The following is a 23,229-nucleotide window of genomic DNA, read 5'->3' as shown; positions in this document are numbered from 1 at the left end:
GGGAGCCCCGGGGAACCGGCCGGGCGCGGCGCCCCGAGGATGCCGGCGCGGCTGGAGCGCATACAGGCGGCGAGCGGCGGCAGCGGCAGCAGCGGCAGCAGCAGCAGCAGACGAGGGACCCTGGCGCGCGGGAGGCCGTTTGGCGGGCTGCAGACGCGCCCCGCCGCTCCCTGACCGGCCGGCGGCGCCGGGGGCCCGTCTCGCCCCTCTTCCGCGCTCCTCGCCGCCCCCTCCCCGGCCCGCGTCCCCTCCCCCGCTCCTCTGCTCCCCGCCCGCCGCCCGCCTCTCGGGGGGAGGGGCGTGGGGGCAGGGAGCCGATTTGCATGCGGCCGCCGCGGCCGCTGCCTGCGCCCGAGCCCGCCGCCGCCGCCGGAGCCCGCGCCCGGCCCGCGCGGCCCCATGCCTCTGGCGCGGCCCTCGGGGGGGCGAAGGTGAAGACCGGCTCCTAGGATGAGTGAAGGGGCGGCCGCTGCCTCGCCACCTGGAGCCGCTTCGGCAGCCGCCGCCTCGGCCGAGGAGGGCACCGCGGCGGCTGCGGCGGCGGCGGCGGCGGCGGCGGCGGCGGCGGGCGGGGGCCCGGACGGCGGCGGCGAAGGGGCGGCCGAGCCCCCCCGGGAGTTACGCTGTAGCGACTGCATCGTGTGGAACCGGCAGCAGACGTGGCTGTGCGTGGTGCCTCTGTTCATCGGCTTCATCGGCCTGGGGCTCAGCCTCATGCTCCTCAAATGGATCGTGGTGGGCTCCGTCAAGGAATACGTGCCCACCGACCTGGTGGACTCCAAGGGGATGGGCCAGGACCCTTTCTTCCTCTCCAAGCCCAGTTCCTTCCCCAAGGCTATGGAGACCACCACCGCGACCACTTCCACCGCGTCTCCCGCCACCCCCTCCGCCGGCGGCGCAGCCTCTTCCAGGACGCCCAACCGGATTAGCACCCGCCTGACCACCATCACGCGGGCACCCACTCGCTTTCCCGGGCACCGGGTACCCATTCGGGCCAGCCCGCGCTCCACCACGGCACGGAACACTGCGGCCCCCCCGACGGTCTTGCCCACGACAACCCCTTTCTTCACTAGCAGCACTCTGGGCTCCCGACCCCCGGTGCCAGGAACCCCCAGTACCCAGGCCATGCCCTCCTGGCCCACTGCGGCATACGCTACCTCCTCCTACCTTCATGATTCTACTCCCTCCTGGACCCTGTCTCCCTTTCAGGATGCTGCCTCCTCTTCCTCCTCCTCATCTTCCTCCTCCACTACCACCACCACGCCGGAAACTAGCACCAGCCCCAGATTTCGTAAGTAAACACTGTGAACTCTGATTTACTCCTGAGTTACCTTTTTGCCCTCCTGCTGTCTTTTTTCTTGCCGCCTGTCTTCTGGCATCCTTCACCTACCCCTTCCCCCCATTCCAGGTTTGGAACACGGAGTGAGAGAATTAAAACTGGCCTCAAGGGAGGAAAAAGGTGCCGGCTTTTTTTCCGTGTGTGGGGTAGGGGTGGTGTGAAGCAGAGGGAGCTTGTCAGTCAAGCTCCATGGGCCCTACTTCACTGGGTCCCAGATGAGCGCTAACTCCCTTCAAGGGGTTAAAGCGAGTGTGATTCCTTCTCACTGCAGACCTGCTGGCGAGCTCCGGGATCCGGCTCCTGTTGAGAGCTGCGGAGGGAGGGCCTTCCAAACACACTGAGCCCTTTCCCGGCCCGTGGGAAGGAGAGAAAGAAAAGCACATGCAAATTGACCGACGTTAAACGAGGAAGGGAAATTGTGTCCATGTGGGGGTGGACTGGGGGCGGGGGAGCGGTGATAATTTGATGGAAAGATTGGTACAGTGAAGCTGTAGACACTTCCAGCAGTCCTGACCCGGGCAGGGACCAGGAAGGGTTAATTAGAAGCCATTGTGGGAGGTAGGGAAAGGAGGCGCTCCCTGGCGAAGGGCTCAGCTGATCACCCCTCAGCCTGCCCACGGCCATTCCAAGGTGTGGAAGGATTTTGTGGATTTAGGGGGAATATGAAGGAAGCCCTGCAGAGCTGCTGCCTCTAGGGTCCTGACAGAGGAGTTTTTTTCAGCTCTACCAAGCATTTGCTTTGTTCGTTTCCCAAAGGTGGGATGTGAACCTCATCTCCCCTCCCTCAATGCCTGAAAAATATAGGCGAAATGGGACAAAGTTCCCTGCACTCAAGGGTGAGGAAATCCAGCCCTTTGGAAACAGGTCACTCTTTGAATGTAGCTTCTTCAACCTTGGCTCAGTTGCTGCCAGTACCGGCCAGTTTACCCCGAGCGTGGTATCTTTCTATTTGTCCAGGAGGTGTATATTTTCTCTACATCTTTATAAATGTTTCCGATGACTGACTGACCTTCCACCACCCTCCCACCACCCACCTGTCTTCTTATTGTAAGGAATCTTAGGGAGCTTCTTAATCTGACTATTGATCAGGATTCTAAGAACAGTTTGTGCAACCTGTGAAGGTTATTCAGGACAAACCCCTTGCCTGCCAGTTCAAGTTCTGTGCAAGGCTTGTCTCCAAAAACTGCCTGGCTGTGCTTCCTTTATGTTGTGTTTCTGTTTTGAGCCATAACATCTGGAGGGGAAGGAAGAGTGCTCATCATTAACTGTTGAGTAGGAATACCCGGGAAGCTCTTCACTCGTCTGGGAATTTTTCATTTCCCTGACCTGTGGTCTTACCTGGAGTGTGATTTAACCCTTGAAACTTCTGTGTGTGTGTGTGTGTGTGTGTGTATTTATTGTATTTGTGATTATAGTCCGAGAGAGACATTCCTTTTGACTCTGCTTTGGGGGAAAACGTAGGCTAAAAGATAAATTGGGAGGCAGGGAGAAGAGAGGAAGAGAAGGAATCTGCCACAAAGCAGAATGGCAGTCAAACCGGTAACTTACTGCCTCTCTCTCCTTTGGCTGAAGCAGTCATTTTTGAGAGCACATTTTCTCAGGAGGTGTATAGAGGCTCCTCTCAACAAAAATCTAGCTGCTTGAGTTTTGTGGATAGATAAAGGATGTGCAAGTGTCAGGTGTGAACACAGTCACTGAATTGAAAATCTGTATGCGTCTATCCTGAAGACCCCAGGTTTTTCATCTTTTCTGTTGATACAGTTGATACGAATACATGGAATGTGGGTACATTTCCCAGCCTTGTTGCGTGTGTGGTGGTGGGGGGCTTGTCTATTGTGTGTGGGGGGGTATTTCCTGTTCTTTCTCAGTTGGTTTCCTTGCTTTCCATTCCGGAGGTCTTTAAAGAAAAGCCCAAGGTAATGACTTCTACCCCTCCATGCTCCCTTCCTACATTCTGTAGAAGGGAATGGCAGCCTGTTTAATAAGTAATGATTATTGACAGGGCTCTCAGCCCCAAGGAAAAGGGGGGGAGACTCTGTAAATGGTGTCAGTGTTCACTTAGACATATAAGCAGTATTTGTTTTATGTGTATCTGAGGTTCAGCTCCTGCTCTTTTTTTTAAACCTTCAACAAGGAGTTGAATTAAGGGATAAAAATGCAAGTCTGCAAATCCAGCAGAAACTGACCTGGTTTGCCCATATCAACAAGGGAAATTTTAATGAAAGGAAGATTATGTAGCTTCCATAAAAGATGAGTTTAAATAGGTAGATTGTATGGTAATTTAAAGAAAAAGGATAGTTTCATTATTCTTTTTGGCCCAAGGTTGCAGGATGATTAACAAAAGGAAATATAGATTTCATTTGCGGGATCATCAGCACTGCTGAAGAATGGCTTGAATAGCTTGCATTTATATTTTTCACTTGTTCGATTATGTCACCAAAGTTCCCAGGGGAGAAATTCCCCTTTTTTTCTAGCTCCTACCTCAAGACTTCAATAGATTTTTTTTTCTTTTTTTTCTTTTTTTCTTGCTTTTTTTTTTTTTTATGAAAGGCATAGATTGTGTTGAAGCACCTGAGGACAGCTAAGAATGATGCTTTTTTTTTTTAAAATTAACTTACAGTTTCTTTAATTGCCAGGGGTCTTTGCTTTTGAACTGAACACAAGGCTTACAGAATGAATGTCTTTGTGTTCATCTTAGGTCAGTCAGAAGGATCTTGTCTGTAAGGCAGCACAGCTCTTTGAAGTGCGAGAGGCTGGTTCACTCTAGAATAAACACACTTGCTGATAGGTAATAGGATTTTTGTAAGCAAAAGCTGTGCTTGCTGTGGGAAGGCCCAGTTTGGGAGGCTGTGTCTAATTTTCTGTAGGATCAAAGGCAGAGGAAAATTGAACTTGAAAGGCCAGGAGGAGGAGAAGGACTTGGAAGGTGATTCTTCTTATCGTCCAATCTTTAGAACATGAGCCACACCAAAACTTTCTTCTATGTTGCTGAGATCTTTTGGATTCCCAGTGAGTTGCCCAGGACTTGTCTTTCCTGTAGATGCTTTAAAAACAAATATCTTGAACATACTGCCTTTAAGAGATTATGTCACCAGAAACCTCTTTGAAGCATTTTGCAACTGGCAGTATGTGGTTAGTTTACAAATTTTTCAGTCTGAAGGGGGATTTCCTGCAGACAGTAGAGGAGCAGTGATTTTTGACCAGTGTATACACATCCTTTTAGAGCACATTGAGTTGTATTTTCAGACTTGAAACAGGCCAAAATGTTGTCAGTGCAAATGTGGATTGTTATTTTACTCAGCACAAAGCACTGTTTAACAGGTAGAAGACTAGAGTCTTTGGCTAAATTCCAGTAATAAAGACAAAGAGCCACTTTTAGTGGATTATTCTTTGGGTCGTATTTGGAGGGTGTGTAACTAATTCTAGTAAGATCACAAGTCTTGAATAGCGGATCTAGTTAAGAATTAAATGTAGAGTGTATCATGGATGTGTAACATGGTATGGTGATAACTTTGGTGCAACCAAGTCTATTGAAGTAAAACTTTATCTGGTCAAACCTGTTGTTCTTTTGAAGAGAGCCATTGATAACGCTAACTACTTTTCTATCTATTCTTTTTAAACATCTTCAGTCTTCCGGTAAGAGTACTCTTAGTTACTTTGTAAGCAGCCTCAGATATAATTTGTTTAAATACAGTTACTCCTATGTTATCTTTTATCTGCGTGAATTCAAAGGAATTCCAGCATAGAAGGTACTGACCCCAATCATGAGTGATAGCCAATGTGAGAGGATTCAGAGATCGAGATCAACATTTCTTATGAAATCCACCTGACAGCTTTTTTATGAGCACACGCTGCAACCTGAGTATGTTTTGTGTTCCTTTGGCCTTAATACAGAATTACAAGACTTTTCTGTTTTAGTCAATTATACTGTACATTTTACTCTTCAGATACTTAGGTGGTGCTTCATGGTCCTAACAGAAAAAGAGGGGGAGAGGTGTGGGCATAGAATTGGCAAGGCTCTTTTTAGGACCGTTTTTGGTTTGTTCTCAGTGCCTTGAGGCTGTGGTTTAAGCCTTCCTCCTCCGCCCCTCGTGACTGAGATGTGAGGGGTTGGTGATGCTCACTCAGTTCCCTTTTGCATGTTTGATTGGTGAGTCCAGCTACCTTTGTATCTGTGCTGTTTCCCAGGTAGGCTTTTTTTTTAAAAACACAATGTTGATCCACAAGCTTGTCAGAAAGAAAAACAGGCAAACAAAAAAGCTGGTTTGTGGCAACTTCTCTGTGCTACTAAAGAAACCAACTTCTCTAAATCCAGGGTAAGCCATAAGCAGGAGTGCTGGTGCAGACTGAGAGCAGTGCTGTCCCAGGAGGTCCGGCGTGGAGAGGAACACTGTCTCTCGGCCCTCGGCATGCCTTCCCAGCCCTTCCTCCTCTGCATGGCACAATGAGAAGAAGGGTGATTTTCAGCTCCCTTCTTTTGTAGAAATTCTTCCCTCATAACCTCTCATCTCCAGTGCCAAACATATCTCAATATTCTATCTGAGGTGTTGAAAATGAAATATGAAAGTTGGCCCTGAAATATATAAGAGCAAGGACAGAGCCATAAATCTAAGCCTGTGAAATGCATTTGAATTGCTTGTGAATAGAACTGAAATTCATTTTTCTCCCTTTGAATCTGTTTTTATCTTTAGACTTTTGTGTTGGGTGAGGCACAGAGCTGGTACTGCGTTAGCAAATACCACTGAGACATTTTTGGATCCTAGAAATGTTCCTTGTCTACACTCAAAAATGTTTCCTCCCAAACCATGTGTATGTTGGAGGCAGGAGGGAGGAATAGACTTAATTTAAAGCTTTATAACATCAGGATGAAAATGTACCTAAATCCATTCGTGTGACTGTTACTGAAAGTCTTAGGACGCATGATTAGTTTGGTGTTTCATTTTTACCACCCTTTCTCTCAGGACTTCATGTACTTCTGTCTAATCCAGTCTTCTGTGGAATTGGATTGTGGCTCTGTCTGAAGGCCCCTTACAGACTTTGGGTTGTTTTATTTTAGCCCTTTATTTCTTAGTTTATAGTATAAGCAGTAGTCATTAAAAGAATTTTTCTTTCATAGTCTTAATGTTGCTGTGTTGTTTCAAGTTGTTTTAAAAGTCAACCCTTTTGTTAAGACCTGTTAGACTAAGTTGATGTAGAAAGTTTAGAAAGAAAAAGTTCTGCCCATTTATGCAGTTGTTATTAAACTGTCTTGGTGTTTCATTTGTTTTAATTAAAACAATTTGTTTTGAAAATTCCAAGAACTTGGTGGAAGACATATGGCCATTTATTGTCCCAATAGATCAGTTTACAAACCATACTAATTTTGACAGTACTTCTTATCTGATTCCATAAAACAGTCTACAGTTGAACATACACTGTTATATCCATTCATATAATTATGTTGTTTTCATAATATCTTTTGATTTTTTAATTCATTTTAATGAATATTTATTAAACATTGATTTGGGGCATTACGATGCTGGTAGTTCATTGATTAATTTTAAAAAGTCTATAAAAGTAATGGTTTATAAAGCAGAAAATTAAAATAAAACTTCAAATATATACAAGCATTCATTCTCCCATATCTTGATGTAGGGCTGAGGAATTTTTTTGAGTGTTTGTCTGTCAATTTGAGCTTAGTGTCTTATTATTTTTTTCCCATAAACTACACCTCTAATTTCTTGTTTCTTCTTCAAGGACACTGGTGAAGGAATCTGAACCCAGCTTCTTCATAGATACTATACTATCCCCCCTGCCCTGGGAGTCTTTTAGTTTTCTTGCCATGTAATTCAAAGTAATTTTCTTCTTCTTCTTCTTCTTTTTTTTTTTTTAAATAACAACTCACCATTTGGAGTTTCTTCAAAGCATTCAACTATGTTTTAGTTTAGAAACCACAATTGTCTTTCATTGCCACAATCATGTATCATTGGCTTACATAAAATTTAACTCAATTACATAATTACAATAAGAACAACTGGCCTAAGCAGGTTTGTTACCCCCGCTAAGTGTTGGAAGCACGCAATCTGAAAGGAGGTTGCGAATGTGTGTGCGTTTCCTTCAGGTTGTTCTGGTGGCTGTGACCTCATGGTGCAGTGGGCCTGACAGTGTTTGTCACACTGGAGGGGTGGTGACAGCCAGCTGGCTCAGGGTTAGGAAAGTGATTCCTTTGGTGGTCATAGTACTGAAAATGTAAGTCCATGATGACCGTATACTTTAGAAAGTTTTGGGGGAAGGTGACAAAGATTAGTATAGGGAAAAAACCAAAAAAACCAAACCCAAAAACTTATATCAAATGATAACTGCAACCTCAAAGAACCAGTTTAATCTCTCCTCTGGGGTAATGAAGGGGTGATGGTAATAACCTGCTTCGTATACCATTTCTAGAAGAGCTTATAAGCTGCAAGCGTTCTTTTTGCAAATATGTTTTTATGTCAAGAGAAACGGGAAGTGGAGAGACTAGATATTTTCATCCAAAAACACGTCAGCCCATTGAATTCAGTGGAAATACTGGAGCTGGTTTGCTCCCTAGTTGGAGGGATCTTCCCTCACAGTGAGGGATGATTGCTCTTGGTGCCGGCGGGTCTCCCCTCTTTTCCTCTCTGATGCCCCGGCACACACAGTAGACTGTGGTGTGGAAATCCACCTCCAGTCACCTTGGAAGTTTAGTCACGAACTAAAACCCACCGTTTCTCATCCTTTGCTTGGTAGACGGTCTTATAAAGTCTGTTTTGCACATATGTTTATCAAAGAGAGGAACTGAAATTTGGGAGAAAATGAGTAAGATGTTTGAATTATCTACAAATCTGAAATTTATAAAAAGCTGAAAAGCGGAAAATCCTTACTGAAGGAATGCCCCCATGGCTTCCTTTTGTTCCATTTCCACCCTGTCTTATTGTCATTGAGTCTGTGGAGTTTGGAGGGAACTGTAGTGAAGTAGGCAGTGGCTACATTGAGTTCTCTTCCCCTCTTATTTTAGGAGTTACTGTAGTTTCAGTTCCAGGGGGTTACCAGGTTGCTTGCACCATCCAAGAGCTCTTTTAGAGGTGTGCCTTTGTACTTCAGGGAACTTTCATACTCTTGTTTTGAAAACATCTTGCTTCAAGTCTGTGTTTGTTGGAAACTTCATCCGTATTATATTTTGAAATACTACTTCCTTTTGATATAAGCTTTTATTGTTCAAGACAGTTTGCTGATTGTACATAAATCATAGATTGTCATTCCCAGGCCTAAAGAGAGGCTTGTCAGAAACAAACCTACAAACTGAATTCAGAATTAACTTTAATAATAGAAGTTAAGCGGCTTCCAGTGATAAGACTTTGCCTTTGAGGACTTTTCCTAGAAGTGATAGTGTGTGTCATGGATGCGGTACAGGCTGTAAGAGCAAGAAAATAAGGGCTTCTGAATCCATGCAACAACTTCAACAGTGATCTGTTACAGTCAGGGCTCTGAGAAGAGGATTTTTATGCTGGGCATTTGATAAAAATTCTTGGACAGATCAGCCTACTTTCTAGGACACCTTTCCCATGACTGCATATGAGCCTGGCCCTGATCTTCCTGTGACTTGCAATTCATTAAGAGAACACCATACCCTCATCATCATTTTGGGATCAAACTCTGACTTGAATTCTACTCTCAGAAATGGGGGAGAATTCTTCACAGAATCTCAGTCTTGGAAGGGGCTTGAGTTCTAATAACAATTAGAACTGCCATTTGTGTGGTTTTATTGTGTGCTCAGAGGGCCTGCACTTTACACACGTTGTCTCGTTTGTTGATTGAAACAGACATTGAAAGACAGTCGGCTAGGCCTGTAACCTAGTCTGATCATCCAAATTACGCAGATAATCCAGCTGGGCTTCAGTTGGTTAAATAGTTTGCCTTGAGCATGTGTAAGTGGCATAGTTTGAAGGATCAGGCAGATGAGAAGATCACTTTACACAGGTTCTCTCTCCCCAACCCAAATCCTAACCCATTGATACAGTGTCGAAATATCTGTGTACATCGCCTCTTTTAAGCCTTTGGCTCATAGACGGTGGCGTTTGCCATTATAAACTCCATAAATGGCGTATCTGCTCATAATTGTTCTTTGCTATTATAAAGGGAGACTTTTTAATCAGAGAAATTGCCCTGATGTTCAGTCCAAGGGGAGATTTAGGCGATATTTCAATAAAAAATAAAGAATGTGTTCCTCTAAATTTTCGTTCCTTGATCTTAAGTCTCTATTTAGTCTTGTGGCTGCTTGTAGGTAATTCAATAGAACAATGACAGAAAACAGTTACAGACTTTAGTTTTCTGCTTCCTGAAATCTAGCCAAAATTGTCTTCTCTGCTCATTCTCAGCTTGCTTTTGATTGCAGTCGTTACTGCATCATATGCTGAGAGTGGTCCATGGAAATGTGTCAGGGAGCATTTGGGGTAATAGCCTTGCCGTTCTGCTGAGACCCAAATACCACGCCTACCAAGTAAATGTTGGGTGTCGCGCATACGCAGTGCTTCCCACCGAGCATCTGAATTCCCTCTTGGACCCGTGCTGCAAGGTACCCACCACTGACTGGCCAGCGGTCCTAAGAAGAGGAACTCTGGTGAGACCCTGATGGTCTGCCAAGGACACCGCTAACTGGACCCAGTCATTGCTTTTATTGTTTGACTTCGTTGTGTAGCAAGGATCCCTGAGAAAAAAATGGTCTGTTGGTTAAAATAAAGGATGATGGGGATTTCTACTTTTGCAAACTCCTGAAAAGAAAACAGAAATAGGTCAAATCCTGAGATCAGGTTCCATAGTCTTTGCATAGCCATGCTGAAGGGGAGGTCTGCTGTAGTGTCAGGAAGCCTGTGGTGTCAGAATCCCAGGACACTCTGAGTCCCATCAACTGAGAATAACAGCTGTCCTCATAAAGAAAAGAGGAGAGGAGATTGCTTGCCCAAATTTATTGTGAAACAAGTTTTTTGTCAGTAAGATGGCAAAATCTAGAGAGTCTAGGAATAAAAAAAGTGAAAGTGGGATACAGAGACGTTTCCGTTAAACACTGTCTTGACTGACTCCCGTTTAACTGACTTTTCAGGATGAGACTCTCTTTTCAGCCTTGAAAAACGGGCAGATGCCCCCTTCATGCTGAGCAGCCACAGCAGGTAGGGCTTCTGCCTCGAGCAAATGGAAGGTGTGTTTACCAGGAGTTCGTTGTGCTAGCTCCCAAACCTGTTAATGCCGGTTGTCCCTGTTACTGTAATTAGGTAATGTGTTTAAATAATATTCAAGCCCGTGAATGAATTGTAGTTTCTATTAGACATAAGTTGACTGCTTTGGATATACTCCATAAAGTTAAGTCACTTAAAAAATTCTTGTTGAAGAAGTTGTGGGCAAATTTAAGAGAAAATATAGGTAAGTATCTGTAAGAAATCTGCACTTGGATTGTTTCATATGTGGCTTTAAGTTCTCATTCCTCAGTAAACAAGCAGAAACTGAAAAATCACAGCATACATTTTGGGTATGGTTTTTCACGAGAAAGATAACAGAAATTTACTCATTGAAAAGCCTTGAATACTCTAGCCAAATATTTGGCAAGTGAATTGCATCTGCATGTTTTTAGGTTCAAATAAAATAAATAACAAATAAAATAAGTTTTACTTTACCTATGTGATAGATTTACAAAGCCATTACCTTTTATTTTTAATAATTTAAAATATATTAGAAAATGTTCGCTATGTAATTTTCTAAAACTTTTTGGGAGAAAATTATCTAAGATGCCAATTACATAAAGCGATGTCAATGAATAGATTTAATAAATGTGACTATAGTCAAAGTTTGCAAAATTGTTAATGGTGATGATTCTAGATTGTGGCATAGGAATGCCATTTGCTGTAGTTTCTAAGTTTTATTTAATGGTCATGAATTATCTCTCTAATTAGAAGTTATTACACTTTTGAAAAAGTAAATTAGATCCATGAATCAGTTGAGTTATTGGCTTTGGTTCTGTGAATTTTTTTTTTTAGTCTAAGAGTTTGTGTCTTAATCAGTGGTTTCAGCATTAAAATGTTGACTGAGTTGGGCTCCTGCTGTGAAAGGCAGATGTGGAGAAATACAAACGCATTTCATTTGCTCATGGGAAATAATGCCTTATTGAAGCCAGAGGTGCCTTACCCTGGGCCTTGGATTGTTAGCCTTAATTTTATAAGGGTATAAAAAAGATGGTAGTTTACTGAGTTACTAAATGGCTCTTCCAAGTCAGCAAAAGATGGGCAGTCTTTAGTAGCAGTGCTAAGGATGTATAGAGCCAACAGAAATCAATCAATTATGGGGGTAGTAACCAATTGCCTGGCCTATTTTAAGGATCAAATGGCAGGAAAATGCAAAGGCAAAGGCTAATTTGTAGTGCTGGGTCTTATAAGGGAGGGCTTAGCTCACATACGAATAGGTGGGGTGATCAATTCAAAGATTACTAGATGTTGTAAGCCTCTCAAAGAATCCATATGTGTTTATTGACATAATAAAGTTAGGTAGTTGGACGACAAATAGATAAATTCCATAGGCCAATGGAAAGTGGTGATTTGTAGGGCACATAGCCCTTAATTTGTTCATGGGTGGTGCTCAGAGTCTTTTAGGGTAGCTCACAAATACATTGGTGAACAAAAAGAGAACGAAAGTATAATTCTGAAAGGCAAGTCATGTTGGGAAAGCTAGATAGCCTTGTAAGTCAGTGAAGTTAGAACACTCCCTCACACCATACACAAAAAGAAACCCAAAATGGCTTTAAGATTTAAACATAGGACACCATAAATCTCCTAGAAGAGAACGCAGGCAAAACATTCTCTGACATAAATTGTAGCAATGTTTTTCCTAGGTTAGTCTCCCAAGGCAGTAGAAATTAAAGCAAAAATAAACAAATGGGGCCTAATCAAGCTTAAAAACTTTTGCACAGCAAAAGAAACCATAAAACGAAACGACAACCTACGGACAGGGAGAAAATATTTGCAAATGATGTGACTGACAAGGACTTAACTTCCAGAATATACAAACAGCTCATACAATTCAATAACAACACCACCACCAAACAACCCAATCAAAAAATGGACAGAAGACCTAAACAGACACTTCTCCAAGGAAGACATATGAAAAGATGCTCAATATCACTAATTATCAGAAAAATGCAAATCAAAACTACAATGAGGTATCACCTCACACCAGTCAGAATGGCTGTCATTCAAAAGTCCACAAATGACAAATGCTGGAGAGGCTGTGGAGAAAGGGGAACCCTCCTACACTGTTGGTGGGAATGTAGTTTGGTTGCAGCCACTATGGAAAACAGTGTGAAGATTTGTTAAAAAACTAAAAATCGATTTACCATATGATCCAGCAATTCCACTTCTGGGTATATATCCAGAGGAAACTCTAACTTGAAAAGATGCATGCACTCCAATGTTCATAGCAGCTCTGTTTCCAATAGCCAAAACATGGACACAACCTAAATGTCCATGTACAGATGATTGGATATAGATGTGTATACACACACACACACACACACACACAGATACTGCTCAACCATAAAAATGAATGAAATAATGCCATTTACAGTGACATGGGTGGACTCAGAGGTTGTCATTCTAAGTGAAAAAAGTCAGAAAGACAGTATCATATGACACCACTTATATGTGGAATCTAAAAAAATGATACAAAGAAACTTTGATCAGTGGAATACTACTCAGCCTAAAAAATGGAATAATGCCATTTGCAACAACATGGATGGACGTAGAGATGATCACACTAAGTGAAGTAAGCCAGAAAGAGAAAGACAAATAGCGTATGATATCACTGATATATGGAATCTGAAAAAAATGACTCAAGTGAACTTACCTACAAAACAGAAAAGGCCTCACAGACATAAAAGCAAATTTATGGTTACCGAAGGGGAAAGGAGGGGAGAGATAAATTAGAAGTTTGGGATTAGCAGATACAAAATGCTGTATATAAAATAGATAAAAATAAAATAGATGGACAACAAGGTCCTGCTGTATAGCACAGGGAACTATATAGTTCAATAGCTTATAATCAATAATGGAAAGAGATATGGGAAAGAATGTATGTATAGCTGAATCACTATGCTATATACCAGAAACTAACACAACGTTGTAAATCAACTATACTTCAGTTAAAAATACAGCTCTGTGTATATGATATTAAACATTAGAAATCAAGACAGTGATTAACTTTGGGAGGGAGGCAAGTGGTCACTGGAAGGAGACCCAAGAAATGGGGCTTGCGGGTATTGGTGACATACAAGGGATCTGGATCGTAATTACATGGGTGAGTTCTGTTTGTCAGAATTCATCAAGCTGTGGACTTATGATTGGTGCACCGTCTGTATACATCAATACAGTCTTAAGTGTGTAAAAGAAATCTTTCAAAACGTTCGTTTGTCTTACACGTCATGCTCCCAGGGTGGTGGCCTGACTGTATGAATGGTTCCATTTACAGACCCTGGGTTGTCACTCTCAGTGTTCGTTGTTCACGCCTCACAGTCTAACAAGGGCGGGGGGTCTTCCTGACTTCGGCGGCTTCCTTTGTCCTCCGGAATCCTGGCATCGTGAAATTCCATGCAGATCCCTTCGCTCCTGTTCAATTTAAGCCTTTCTGAGTGGATACCTTGTGTTTGTGTTACATAAAATTTTCCTTCACCCGTATCAGGTGTGTTTCTTATGCAGCATAAGGTACCACACTTTCCACACATCTTCACGTGTAATCCATATTGTATCCAGGAGTGACTTTATCACGGTTCTGCAAGTAGCAGAGTGCAAGATAGGCGGGAAAGCGAATTCATCATCTGCGTCTATCGTTTTGTCAAGAAGGCCAGAGCTTACGTTCCAGCGAGTAATTAAGTGCTGAAGTGTGTGATTTCATCTGAAAAGTATATTAGGCCCTTTCAGAAAGGCAGTGATCAGAGCAGACATAGGTCGTTTCAAGGGAGAATTTGTTTAGGCAGAGGAAAGGCCAGGTGAGGCCAGGGGACTAAAAGATCATGAACGCAAGGGTAGAATTAACAGGTTACTATGTCTAAGGGAAGTAACAGGTGGTTCTCACCTGTGTGCCTGGCCTGGTGGGCAGAGAGGGTCTGTTGGAATGAATGAAGGGGCCTCACCTTTTCCGTAGGGCAGGGCCTGGTTCAGGAGGGAGGGTTTTGGAGGACTTAGCTACGCCTCTGTGGGAAACGCCAGTCAGGGTTGGTGCAACGAATCTGCAGAGTATCTGCTGTTGTCACAGAATGCCAGGTCTCCAGGATGATGTGGAGGAACGAGCGTCAGATTGTAAAGATTCCCCAGGGCTAATTTGTCCCACTTCATTTAGAGATACGGTCTCTGACTTGCGCTGCGTCTCTTTAAGCATTGACTTCATCCCAGCGCCTCTTCATTTGAAAGCGCTGCAAGAAGCAGAAGAACTGGTGTGTTTTAAAATGTTAAGTTTTTTCCATAGTCACATCAACACAGCCCTAGATTTAACCCAAAATAGTAGCTTTCCGATCTCTAAAAATTTGCAAGTGGAGACACAAGGAGAATAACAAGAAGACATTCTTGATTTTACTGCTTCCCCTAAATTAAACTGTGACTTCAGATTTTTTTCAGAGGCAGGAAAGCTATTTTATGAATTGATTGCCCCGTCACCTCTCTGGTTCCATCGGAGGTCCTCTTTCCAGAAGGCCCTCAGCACCTTTTGGAATTGAGTGCAGACATTGCATGGCATTCAGAAGCCAAAGGAACGGCTGATTCCCTGGTTGCATTCATCACATGGTGAGGAATGAGGGGGAAAGGTGCTGCTGCCCCAGGAGTTCTGAGGATGGATGTCTATGAAATGAGGCTCCCGTTCGGCCTGCCAGAGAGCTCCCGTCCTAGACTCCAAAGCTGCACGTGCTCATTTACATACCGACAGCTGAAATTAGGTGTCACCCCACTTTGTTCGCCAGAGAGAACCTTCAGTTCACAATCAGATTCATCACTCTCGCCGGCTGCCTTGGTTGCTCCTTGTTACCAGACAGAGGGGCTCTAACACTGTGTAAGTGCAAATGTTAAGTGAGAATTAAGAGCCAACGGCGTCTCTCCTTCTATATTTCTCACTGATCGGATAATTTTCACTGATGTCAACGTTTATAATAAGCCAGCTGACACATACTAGTGTTATTTGCTTGGAATGTGTTCAGTTTATTTTTTTGACTTAGATGAAGTTTTTTTTTTTCAGTTGTTTGGGTCTTTGTGTATTTGATCGGAAGATATTTTTGAAAGGAAGGCAGCAAAGCTGTAGATGGGCTTTTTAACAAAGTCAGTATCAAGTCTGCGTTTCCCCTTCATCATTCGGTTTTGTAAGCTGCTGAGTGACCTTCTGGGGTACCACACTGATGCTCATCTTTCATCGTGAGCAGCTCTGAGTAATTTATGGTAAATAATGAAATGCTGTTTCCTACAATGCACTGCAAATGGCTGAGTGTTATAAAAATCTAAAGAGCTCTATTACTTGTAAATGAGTGGATAACACAAAAATGTTAACCCTGAAGAAAAAAGGTCCGGTAGGACTTGCTGCTTGCGAAGCACAATTTCTTCCTTCTTGCTCCCTTTTGATAGGCTTTGTGTGTCTGAGCTCTGCAGGGACTGGCGTCTGGACAATCATCTCCTAGAATGGCAAGGAGAGGTTTATGCCTTTCAGCTAGTTGGGTGGGCTTGGAGCCATAGTGATTCATTTATTTGGAGGAGGGGAAGGGAGGGACTTGCAAAATTTGTTCACAATTTGAAATCTTCAGTTAACTTTTTAAAATGGTATTACCAGTAGTAAGGACTTTAATGCTAGGCTGCAATTGTTTAAAATATTTCATTTGAGCACAGGTATTGAAAATAGATATTAAAGAGCAAACATTAGAATGATTTCATTGGAACAATGCTTTATAGACACTTTTTTCAAAATTATATAGATTTAAAAAATTAACTCATCACAGTGTTTGCATTCTCTCTCTTTTATCCACATTTGCAAAAATAAAGACATATCAAACATATATCCAGCTCGCAACTCGCAGCTTTCTCATCTTCCACAGTGCAGTGATACGACTGAAAATGTTGTCCACGGTGAGTATGTGTGATCTCATCTTGGATGCCATAAAATACCTGCGTATCTGAGTATTAAGGTTTGAAGAGTCTAATTGCCAGGTACAGAAAGTCTTTATGTATTATTTCCCACTGTGAGAATTGAATTTAATTGCCAGCCAGGGAGTCTTTATAAGTTGCCAGTCTTTATACTGGCAGGAGAGTCTCTTTGTGAGCAAACCGTAGAGAAGGGTGAGCTTTGGCCACCGATACTTCTAAACTCAAACACTTTGCTGAAGTTTGCTGCAGAATTTTCTCACATTTCTCCAGACATTATTACTTTGCCAAATGAAGTCATCTGCTCCCTCTATTAGAACTGCTTTCTTTCTTCCAGATATCAGCTACAAGATAGGAAATGAATTGCATAAAAAATAGTTTACACATGTTACATTTTGGGAAGTGTCCCCTGGCTGTTCTGTCAGTGGCTCATCACTGCTGTGCTGGGAAGTCCACTTTAATCTTCAGTTATCAGTTACATGCAATCAAGTGAACCTCTGGACCTTCCCCAAATAGAGATGCTTTCATGCTGGGAAAATAGGGCTGTTTGAATATTCTAGAGTATTTTTGCTTTTGATGAAAAAGAGCTATTGCCCTGTGCCATGGGAAAGAGAGATTCAAAGAAGGAAAGCTGTTCTCAGAAGCTGTTTGATGCCTAGACTCTGTGGCTGAGCATCCTGACCATCTACCGTCTGAGGTTTGGTGTGGGTAGCAGTGTGGCATTAGCAGGACAGCCCATTTTAGGCATCTGAGCAAGGACTCCGAAGTTTATAGATTATCCAGGCTTTTTAAAATCTCCATATGCCTTGTCTGCCGCTTCCACGGTGATGCCCCACCATGTTGTAAACTGTGAACGAAAGAATCTGATGAACAGGAGGTGATTTCCTTGGAGCCTGGGGAGAGGCTGGGGAGCCTTCCCCTAAGGAAGTTTATGTTCCTTTGCATAAGTTCGTTAATTGTTACATTTTTTCCCCTTTGCTTCCAAAGAAAATTGGAAATCAGATAATTAGAAGAGTGGTTTTTAATGGGAGAAAAGTAATTAAGGCACAGTGGGAAGGCCACTGGACCTGGTTCCGGAATGCAGGTCTACCGCCGTCTCTCAGTTGTTTGAGACCTCAGGGTAGACTCCTCCAGATCTGAAATCTCAGGTTCTTCTGTAAATGAGGCTGTTGGACAAGACATTGCCTGAGTCTCCTCCTGGCCAAGATTCCCCAAGGCCAAGTTCTAAATTTGAGAATCAGATATTAGTGGAATTTTTGAGTTACCAATTCTGCTGGCTCCCCCGCCCGCCCATCCTCTCTGCCTCTCTTTCTCATACACATACAGACACATACATGCACACACAGTTTTTTGCGTTTTTTTTTGGTGGGAGATTTTGTAATTCAGCATTTAGTAACCCCCCCAGGTTTCAGTGTGTTCCATAGGTGTGACTTGATTACGTCCTAAAGTCCCAGGAACTTTGCCTGCTTACAACTTTAAAAAAGAATTCCTTATTCTTCCCCTGACAAATGTGGAGTTTAGTAATCAGCTGTAGGTCTGTTATTGCAAAGTATATATAGACATACATATAAAAGTAAATGGATGCCAAAAATAGAGGTATGAGGAGGCCTGGAGGAGTTACTGGCACACACAGAGTATGTCGTTTGGAAGTATAAATAAATTCATCCAGTTCTAGATATAATCACAATATCTTTCTCCCTGAGTTGAACAGAATTGCTGCTTGCTGAATTTTCCAGGCTATTACAGGAGGAACACAGGACTAAGAAATGGTATTTGTAAGACGCTGTTAGAAATGTGTCTAACTAACTGTGAGCATGTTTTGCTGGCACATTGGTTGGAGAGGGGATTTTGACATCAGAATGTGGTTGCATCCGTGGCATTAGAGCACAGCTCTGAGCTGTGACAGAGTCAGAGTGACATGCAATTCACACTTGAGGTGGCGAGTGTTAATATTTTCTCTCTTTGTTAGAGCACCTTTCTCATTCTTAAATGAGGCATGTTCAGTACAGGAAACTAGAAAATACGAGCAATAAGAAGAAAGTGCAAGTCAACTGTAGTTCTACCATCGAGAGACTATCTCTTTGTTGACTATTAGACCAGTTTTTCCTCTATGAATATGTATTTTTTTTCAAAAATGAAGTTATACTCTAATACCCTTCTAGCTGTCTTTTGCATTTCATGTAAAAATATTTGTACATCAAAATACATAAAACCCTGTCTGTCATGGCTCTGTGCTGAAGTGTATGGACATACTAAAATACAATGTGAGCTTATCGCCTATTGAGAATTTAGTTTGTTCCAATTTGGACATTGTGGTATAAAATTCCACCTGAAACGTTCAAAATATGGATTGGGAACTTTTGACCGATATATGTGCAGAAATTCTTATGTTTTTAACCTGAATTCCTAAATTCTTATCCAGAAAGATTGAGCCGTTCACTTCCTTGGCTTTTTTAGTGTCAGAATGCCCTTTCTTCCCATTAGCCCTGCCCCCACTGTTGTGGGTGTTACATATCAAGAGCAACAAAAGAAACCAACAAGAAAAAACCCTTTGCCAACCAGATAGTTTTAAAGAAGTATTTCGTTGGTGTTCTGTCTTGCGTCTTTCCAGTTACAATGAGAGCAAGCATTTTAGAGAGTCACTGAAATGAAAGGTGGATTTCGTGGGGGTGGTTCCCGGGTCTCTCTGGCCTGCGTGCATGGTGTGGCTGGGTGCCTCTCTGCATCATCCACTGCTCCATCCCAGTGGGTGATGCTGCAGGGAAGAGCTGAGGACCAGAAGTACTAAAGCTGCGGGGTGTAATTTAATAACAAAGGTTTTTCCCCTTAAAACCCGAAAATAGTGTTGCGATAGAAGGTAGGTCAAGGTCATTGTTAGGAGGACTCAGCAATTAAGGAATAAGGTGCAACTGTTGTTGACTAAATGACCTTAGGGGCTGTAGCACCTTGGGTTATTTGGCCAAATGTTAACTTATGCTAAATGTTAACTTATACTTACATAGCTGACAAAGAACACAAGACTGAACACACACATACGCAGAGATCAGAAAAAAAAAATAATAATCTCTGATGGTCCTGAGGGCTTAAATTGCAGCTTTCTCCATGAATATAGACAATGCCCGGGGAGCGTCCCCACCTCTTCCGTCCCTGTCCTGCCCAGGCCATCCTCAGCGTTCTGCTCAGAGATGTTTCCTTTCCCTTGTTCTGCTCTGTGGTGTGAATGTTGAGCTGGATGAGTCTCAGCTTCCAGGGAAGAGTGGCGTCATCTGCTCTGCACCTGGGCCTTGTGACAGCCGGCTGCCTCCAGCAGCCACAGGCCTACTGCTGTTCCCGTGAATAAGTGCCATGGAAACCCAGTGGGCTCCAAGGGCGGCAGAGAGGTAGGTGAACAGCATGTCACGAAGTGACACGAGAGTTTTGAACGTCACACTATGAAAGTAGAAGCACCTGAGAACGAGCAGGGCCAGGCCAGCATCCCGTAGCCCCCTGCTTTTTTCTTGGCATCTGCTTCCCTTTGGCTAAGTCTTCTCCATGAGGAGCAGGGAGACCCTGCTCCAATTTTCTGCATCGATTGGTCAAGCTGAGATGTCCCTTCCCTGGCATATCACTAGCACTCAAACCAGAAGTCGATGAATTTGACTTGGATTAAAAAATATGAATATATTGCGGCTTTGCGGATCATTGACAGATCTGTCCTTTGAGCTTTATAGCTTTAAGATGAAGGCACGTTGCCTTAGCATCTATGATGTTGACATGTTCTTTTTTTTAACATTAAAAAACCCCTCAAAAATGTTGTATCACAGATCTGTAAATTCTAATGACACCTCCAAACTGACAGACTGCATATTCAGGTTACTAGTCCAAGTACCCTCAGCAGTCAACCTCAGCTGCCCAAAGGGAACCTCTGTCAATTTAATCTGGACTGCTTTCCCGATTCCAGTTAATATGGACGTTACTTTTTGTTTTGTTTTTCATCGTCAGATGCTACTACCGTTTAATTAGGTTGAAAACCAGCACTTAGAATTGGAATGCATGTAATAGTTGTTATTTTTTTTTGGATCACAGTTACACTCTTAATGATGGGATTTGTAGTCTGTGTGCGTGTGCATGTGTGAGTGTGTGCACTGTAGAAATAGCAGTGGATGGATGTCAGGTGTGGAAGATTAGATTGAATCCAGGTTTTGCCTCTTACTGGATACCTGAGCTTGATGGAGTCTGTCTCCACACGCCTCAATTTCTTCATCTTCAAAAGCTGAGATAATGGTTACTTCTTAGCACATAAAGCTGCTGTAAACCAAGGTGCAGACAGATTGACAACTTAAATATTGAAAGCCAAGGCGTGTTTGGATCTGTGAGAGTTGGGGCAAACAAATTATTATGAGAGACTGAACATTATTTATGTCTTGAGGTAATGCTTTCTTTTTGGGATATTTCATCCTGTGCTTAGGAACTGATAGTTTGAAAAAAAAAAAAAAGTCTAGCTGGACGGCACTGTAGAGAGGAAGAGAATGATGCTGTGAAAATTTAAATCCCACAACAGTGTTGACTAGAAAAATATCAGTTTCCAGGCAGCTGGACATGAATTTCTCAGCCTTTCAGAAAGGCAGACTCAACCAGCATGCCCTTTTGGTATGATAGCCCCAGAAATGTGGGATGCTCTGTTTGAAACTGAGCTTCGTGTCAGTCCCTGACGTCTCAATTTCTGACACACTCAACACGAGCCAGCAAGGAAATACGCTGCTGAAGGGTGAAGAACCCGCTCTCATTTTCACACTCTCCTGTCTCAACGCCACTTCTCTTCAGGTTGATTGTTCTCAAGAACCGATTCTTAGGGCTGAGTTAAGAACACTTTCCCGAGCATTTCTTCCAAAGGATATCTCAATAGATTCTGCAAACTGTAAAGCAGGATTTCATTTGTTGAGATAAAATAAGTTGGTTTAAGTTTCTGGAGAAAGCTCACCTCATTGACTTCCTCCTATTTCTTCTCATTTCCTCTTTTCCATATAAATATTTTTTTAAAAATCCAAGTGTAGTAATAGATTTAATTTCCAGAGGATGAGACCTTAGGGCCTTGTTTTCTTCTGTTTATATTGAAACAGCAGGAAGAAAAATGTCTATCATGGCTTAAGGGGGAATGAATCTGGGAATGGATCACATAAGCTAGTGACATGAGATCAAGATCCTTTGTTTTTCCATGATTTATTAAGCACCTACTGTTTGCCAGATGCTGTTTTAGGCGCTTGGCTCCAGGGCAGCCGTAAGGATGAAGACCTACTCAAACACTGCCCCCTCCCCCCGGAGCATTCTCGGGGTGGCGGATTCCTACTGGAACACGGGCATAAGTAAGACAGTTTCTACCAGTGAGAAACGCTGAACAGGAGAATAAGATAGGAAGCTTGAATTTACATAGGTGTTCAGGGAGGCCTTCCCTGGGGTCACGGTAGTTGAACTGAGTCCCAAATATGAGAAGGGGCCCGTTGGGTAATACCTGGACAGAAATGTCTCAGAAAGAGAAAAAACAAAGTTCAAAGGCCTTGAGGGACAGAAACATGGCCAGGGTGCCCGAACACAGTGAGTCTGTCTAAGAGTGGTAGCAGGTAAAGTGGGAGAGGTAGACAAAGTTAAGGAACTTAGACTTGTCTTTTATTGTGGTGGAAAACCATGGGGGATTTAGCTGGGGGAAGGTTCTAAAATGTGTTATGTTCATGCCCCCCTGGATGCTGTGTGGAGCTCCATTCTAGGGGCTCCAACTGGAGACAGGGAGACAGGGGAGAAGGCCATCGCAGTGTTCCAGCCAAGAAATGCTGTCAGCTTAGACTAGAGTGGGGGCAAGTGTGGTGGGTATGATGCCTGTCAGATTGGATGTGCCCTACAGATTGGAAGAAGGACTCTTGTGAAAAAAAGGCAGGAAGAAATGAATCAAGACTCCTCCCTGGGTTTCTGTCCTGAGTGGGAGAGGGGGTGGCAGCATCATTAGCTGAGACGCGGAGGTCTGAGAGAGGAGCGGGATCTGGGGGTGGAGGGTGGGAATGAAAGTTGTTTGAAGCATCCTGTGTTCTCCATTCTTGTTAGATGTGCAAGTGGATATGTTGAGAAGGTAATTGGGTAGAGAGTGGAATGGAGGGGAGTAGATGCCCACTGCAAGAGCAAACCGTATTAAGAAGCGTGGTGGTTGCAGGGGAGTTGATACCATCACCTGCATCAGCACTGAGAGGCAGGGAGGGCAATGCCCACACGGTGTAAACCGGGAGGGATCTATTGTTGTTGCAGGGCAGTGAGCGTGTTCTCACTAGTTCTCCACCTGCTTGCATTTTGCATCCCGTGGAAGAACTATAAAAACATATATACCCATGTTCAGACCCCACCCTAGGGCAATCAGAATCCATTTTTGGAGTGGGGGAGGAGAGTGGTAGACGTCAGTAGCTTTTATAAAACTAGGTAATTCCCAGATGATTCTGATGTGTTGCCAGGCTTGTATGGGCAGCTAGATTGAAAGGAAGGGATGACCTGCTAATTCCGTTAGGGAAGTGGCTCTGTGACTAGGAAGTGGAAGCACCTCAGCAGAACCTACAGCCTGTATCCTTTGGAGAAGAAAATGAATGGAAATGAGGGAAGGCCAAGTGTTGCAAGATTAGGGATGAGAATCACATGATCCCTCTTGGCACCAACGGCTGGAAACCAAAGCCATCCAAGGCTCTTTGTTCCTTGTGGTTGGCTAGGTCTGGGAAGAACAGGACATGGCCC

At 43.4% G+C, this 23,229-nt stretch overlaps 1 protein-coding gene across 13 annotated transcripts in view; it reads left to right on the top strand.

The window, feature by feature from the left end:
* The first annotated feature begins 324 nt into the window (after positions 1-324).
* Positions 325-23,229, top strand: part of NRG3 (neuregulin 3) — a 940,531-nt gene continuing 917,626 nt past the window's right edge. For all 13 annotated transcript variants that reach the window (XM_072971203.1, XM_072971197.1, XM_072971194.1 and 10 more), the window contains exon 1: positions 325-1,291. In XM_072971203.1, coding sequence (XP_072827304.1) covers positions 451-1,291 — 841 coding nt within the window. In that variant the 5' untranslated portion in view covers positions 325-450. The remainder of the gene's footprint in view (positions 1,292-23,229) is intronic.

The sequence above is a fragment of the Vicugna pacos genome, chromosome 11 (assembly GCF_048564905.1).
Source record: "Vicugna pacos chromosome 11, VicPac4, whole genome shotgun sequence".
NCBI classification, from domain to species: domain Eukaryota; kingdom Metazoa; phylum Chordata; class Mammalia; order Artiodactyla; family Camelidae; genus Vicugna; species Vicugna pacos.
The sequence above is the reverse complement of the archived record's forward strand: the minus strand, read 5'-3'. Positions and strand labels throughout refer to the sequence as shown.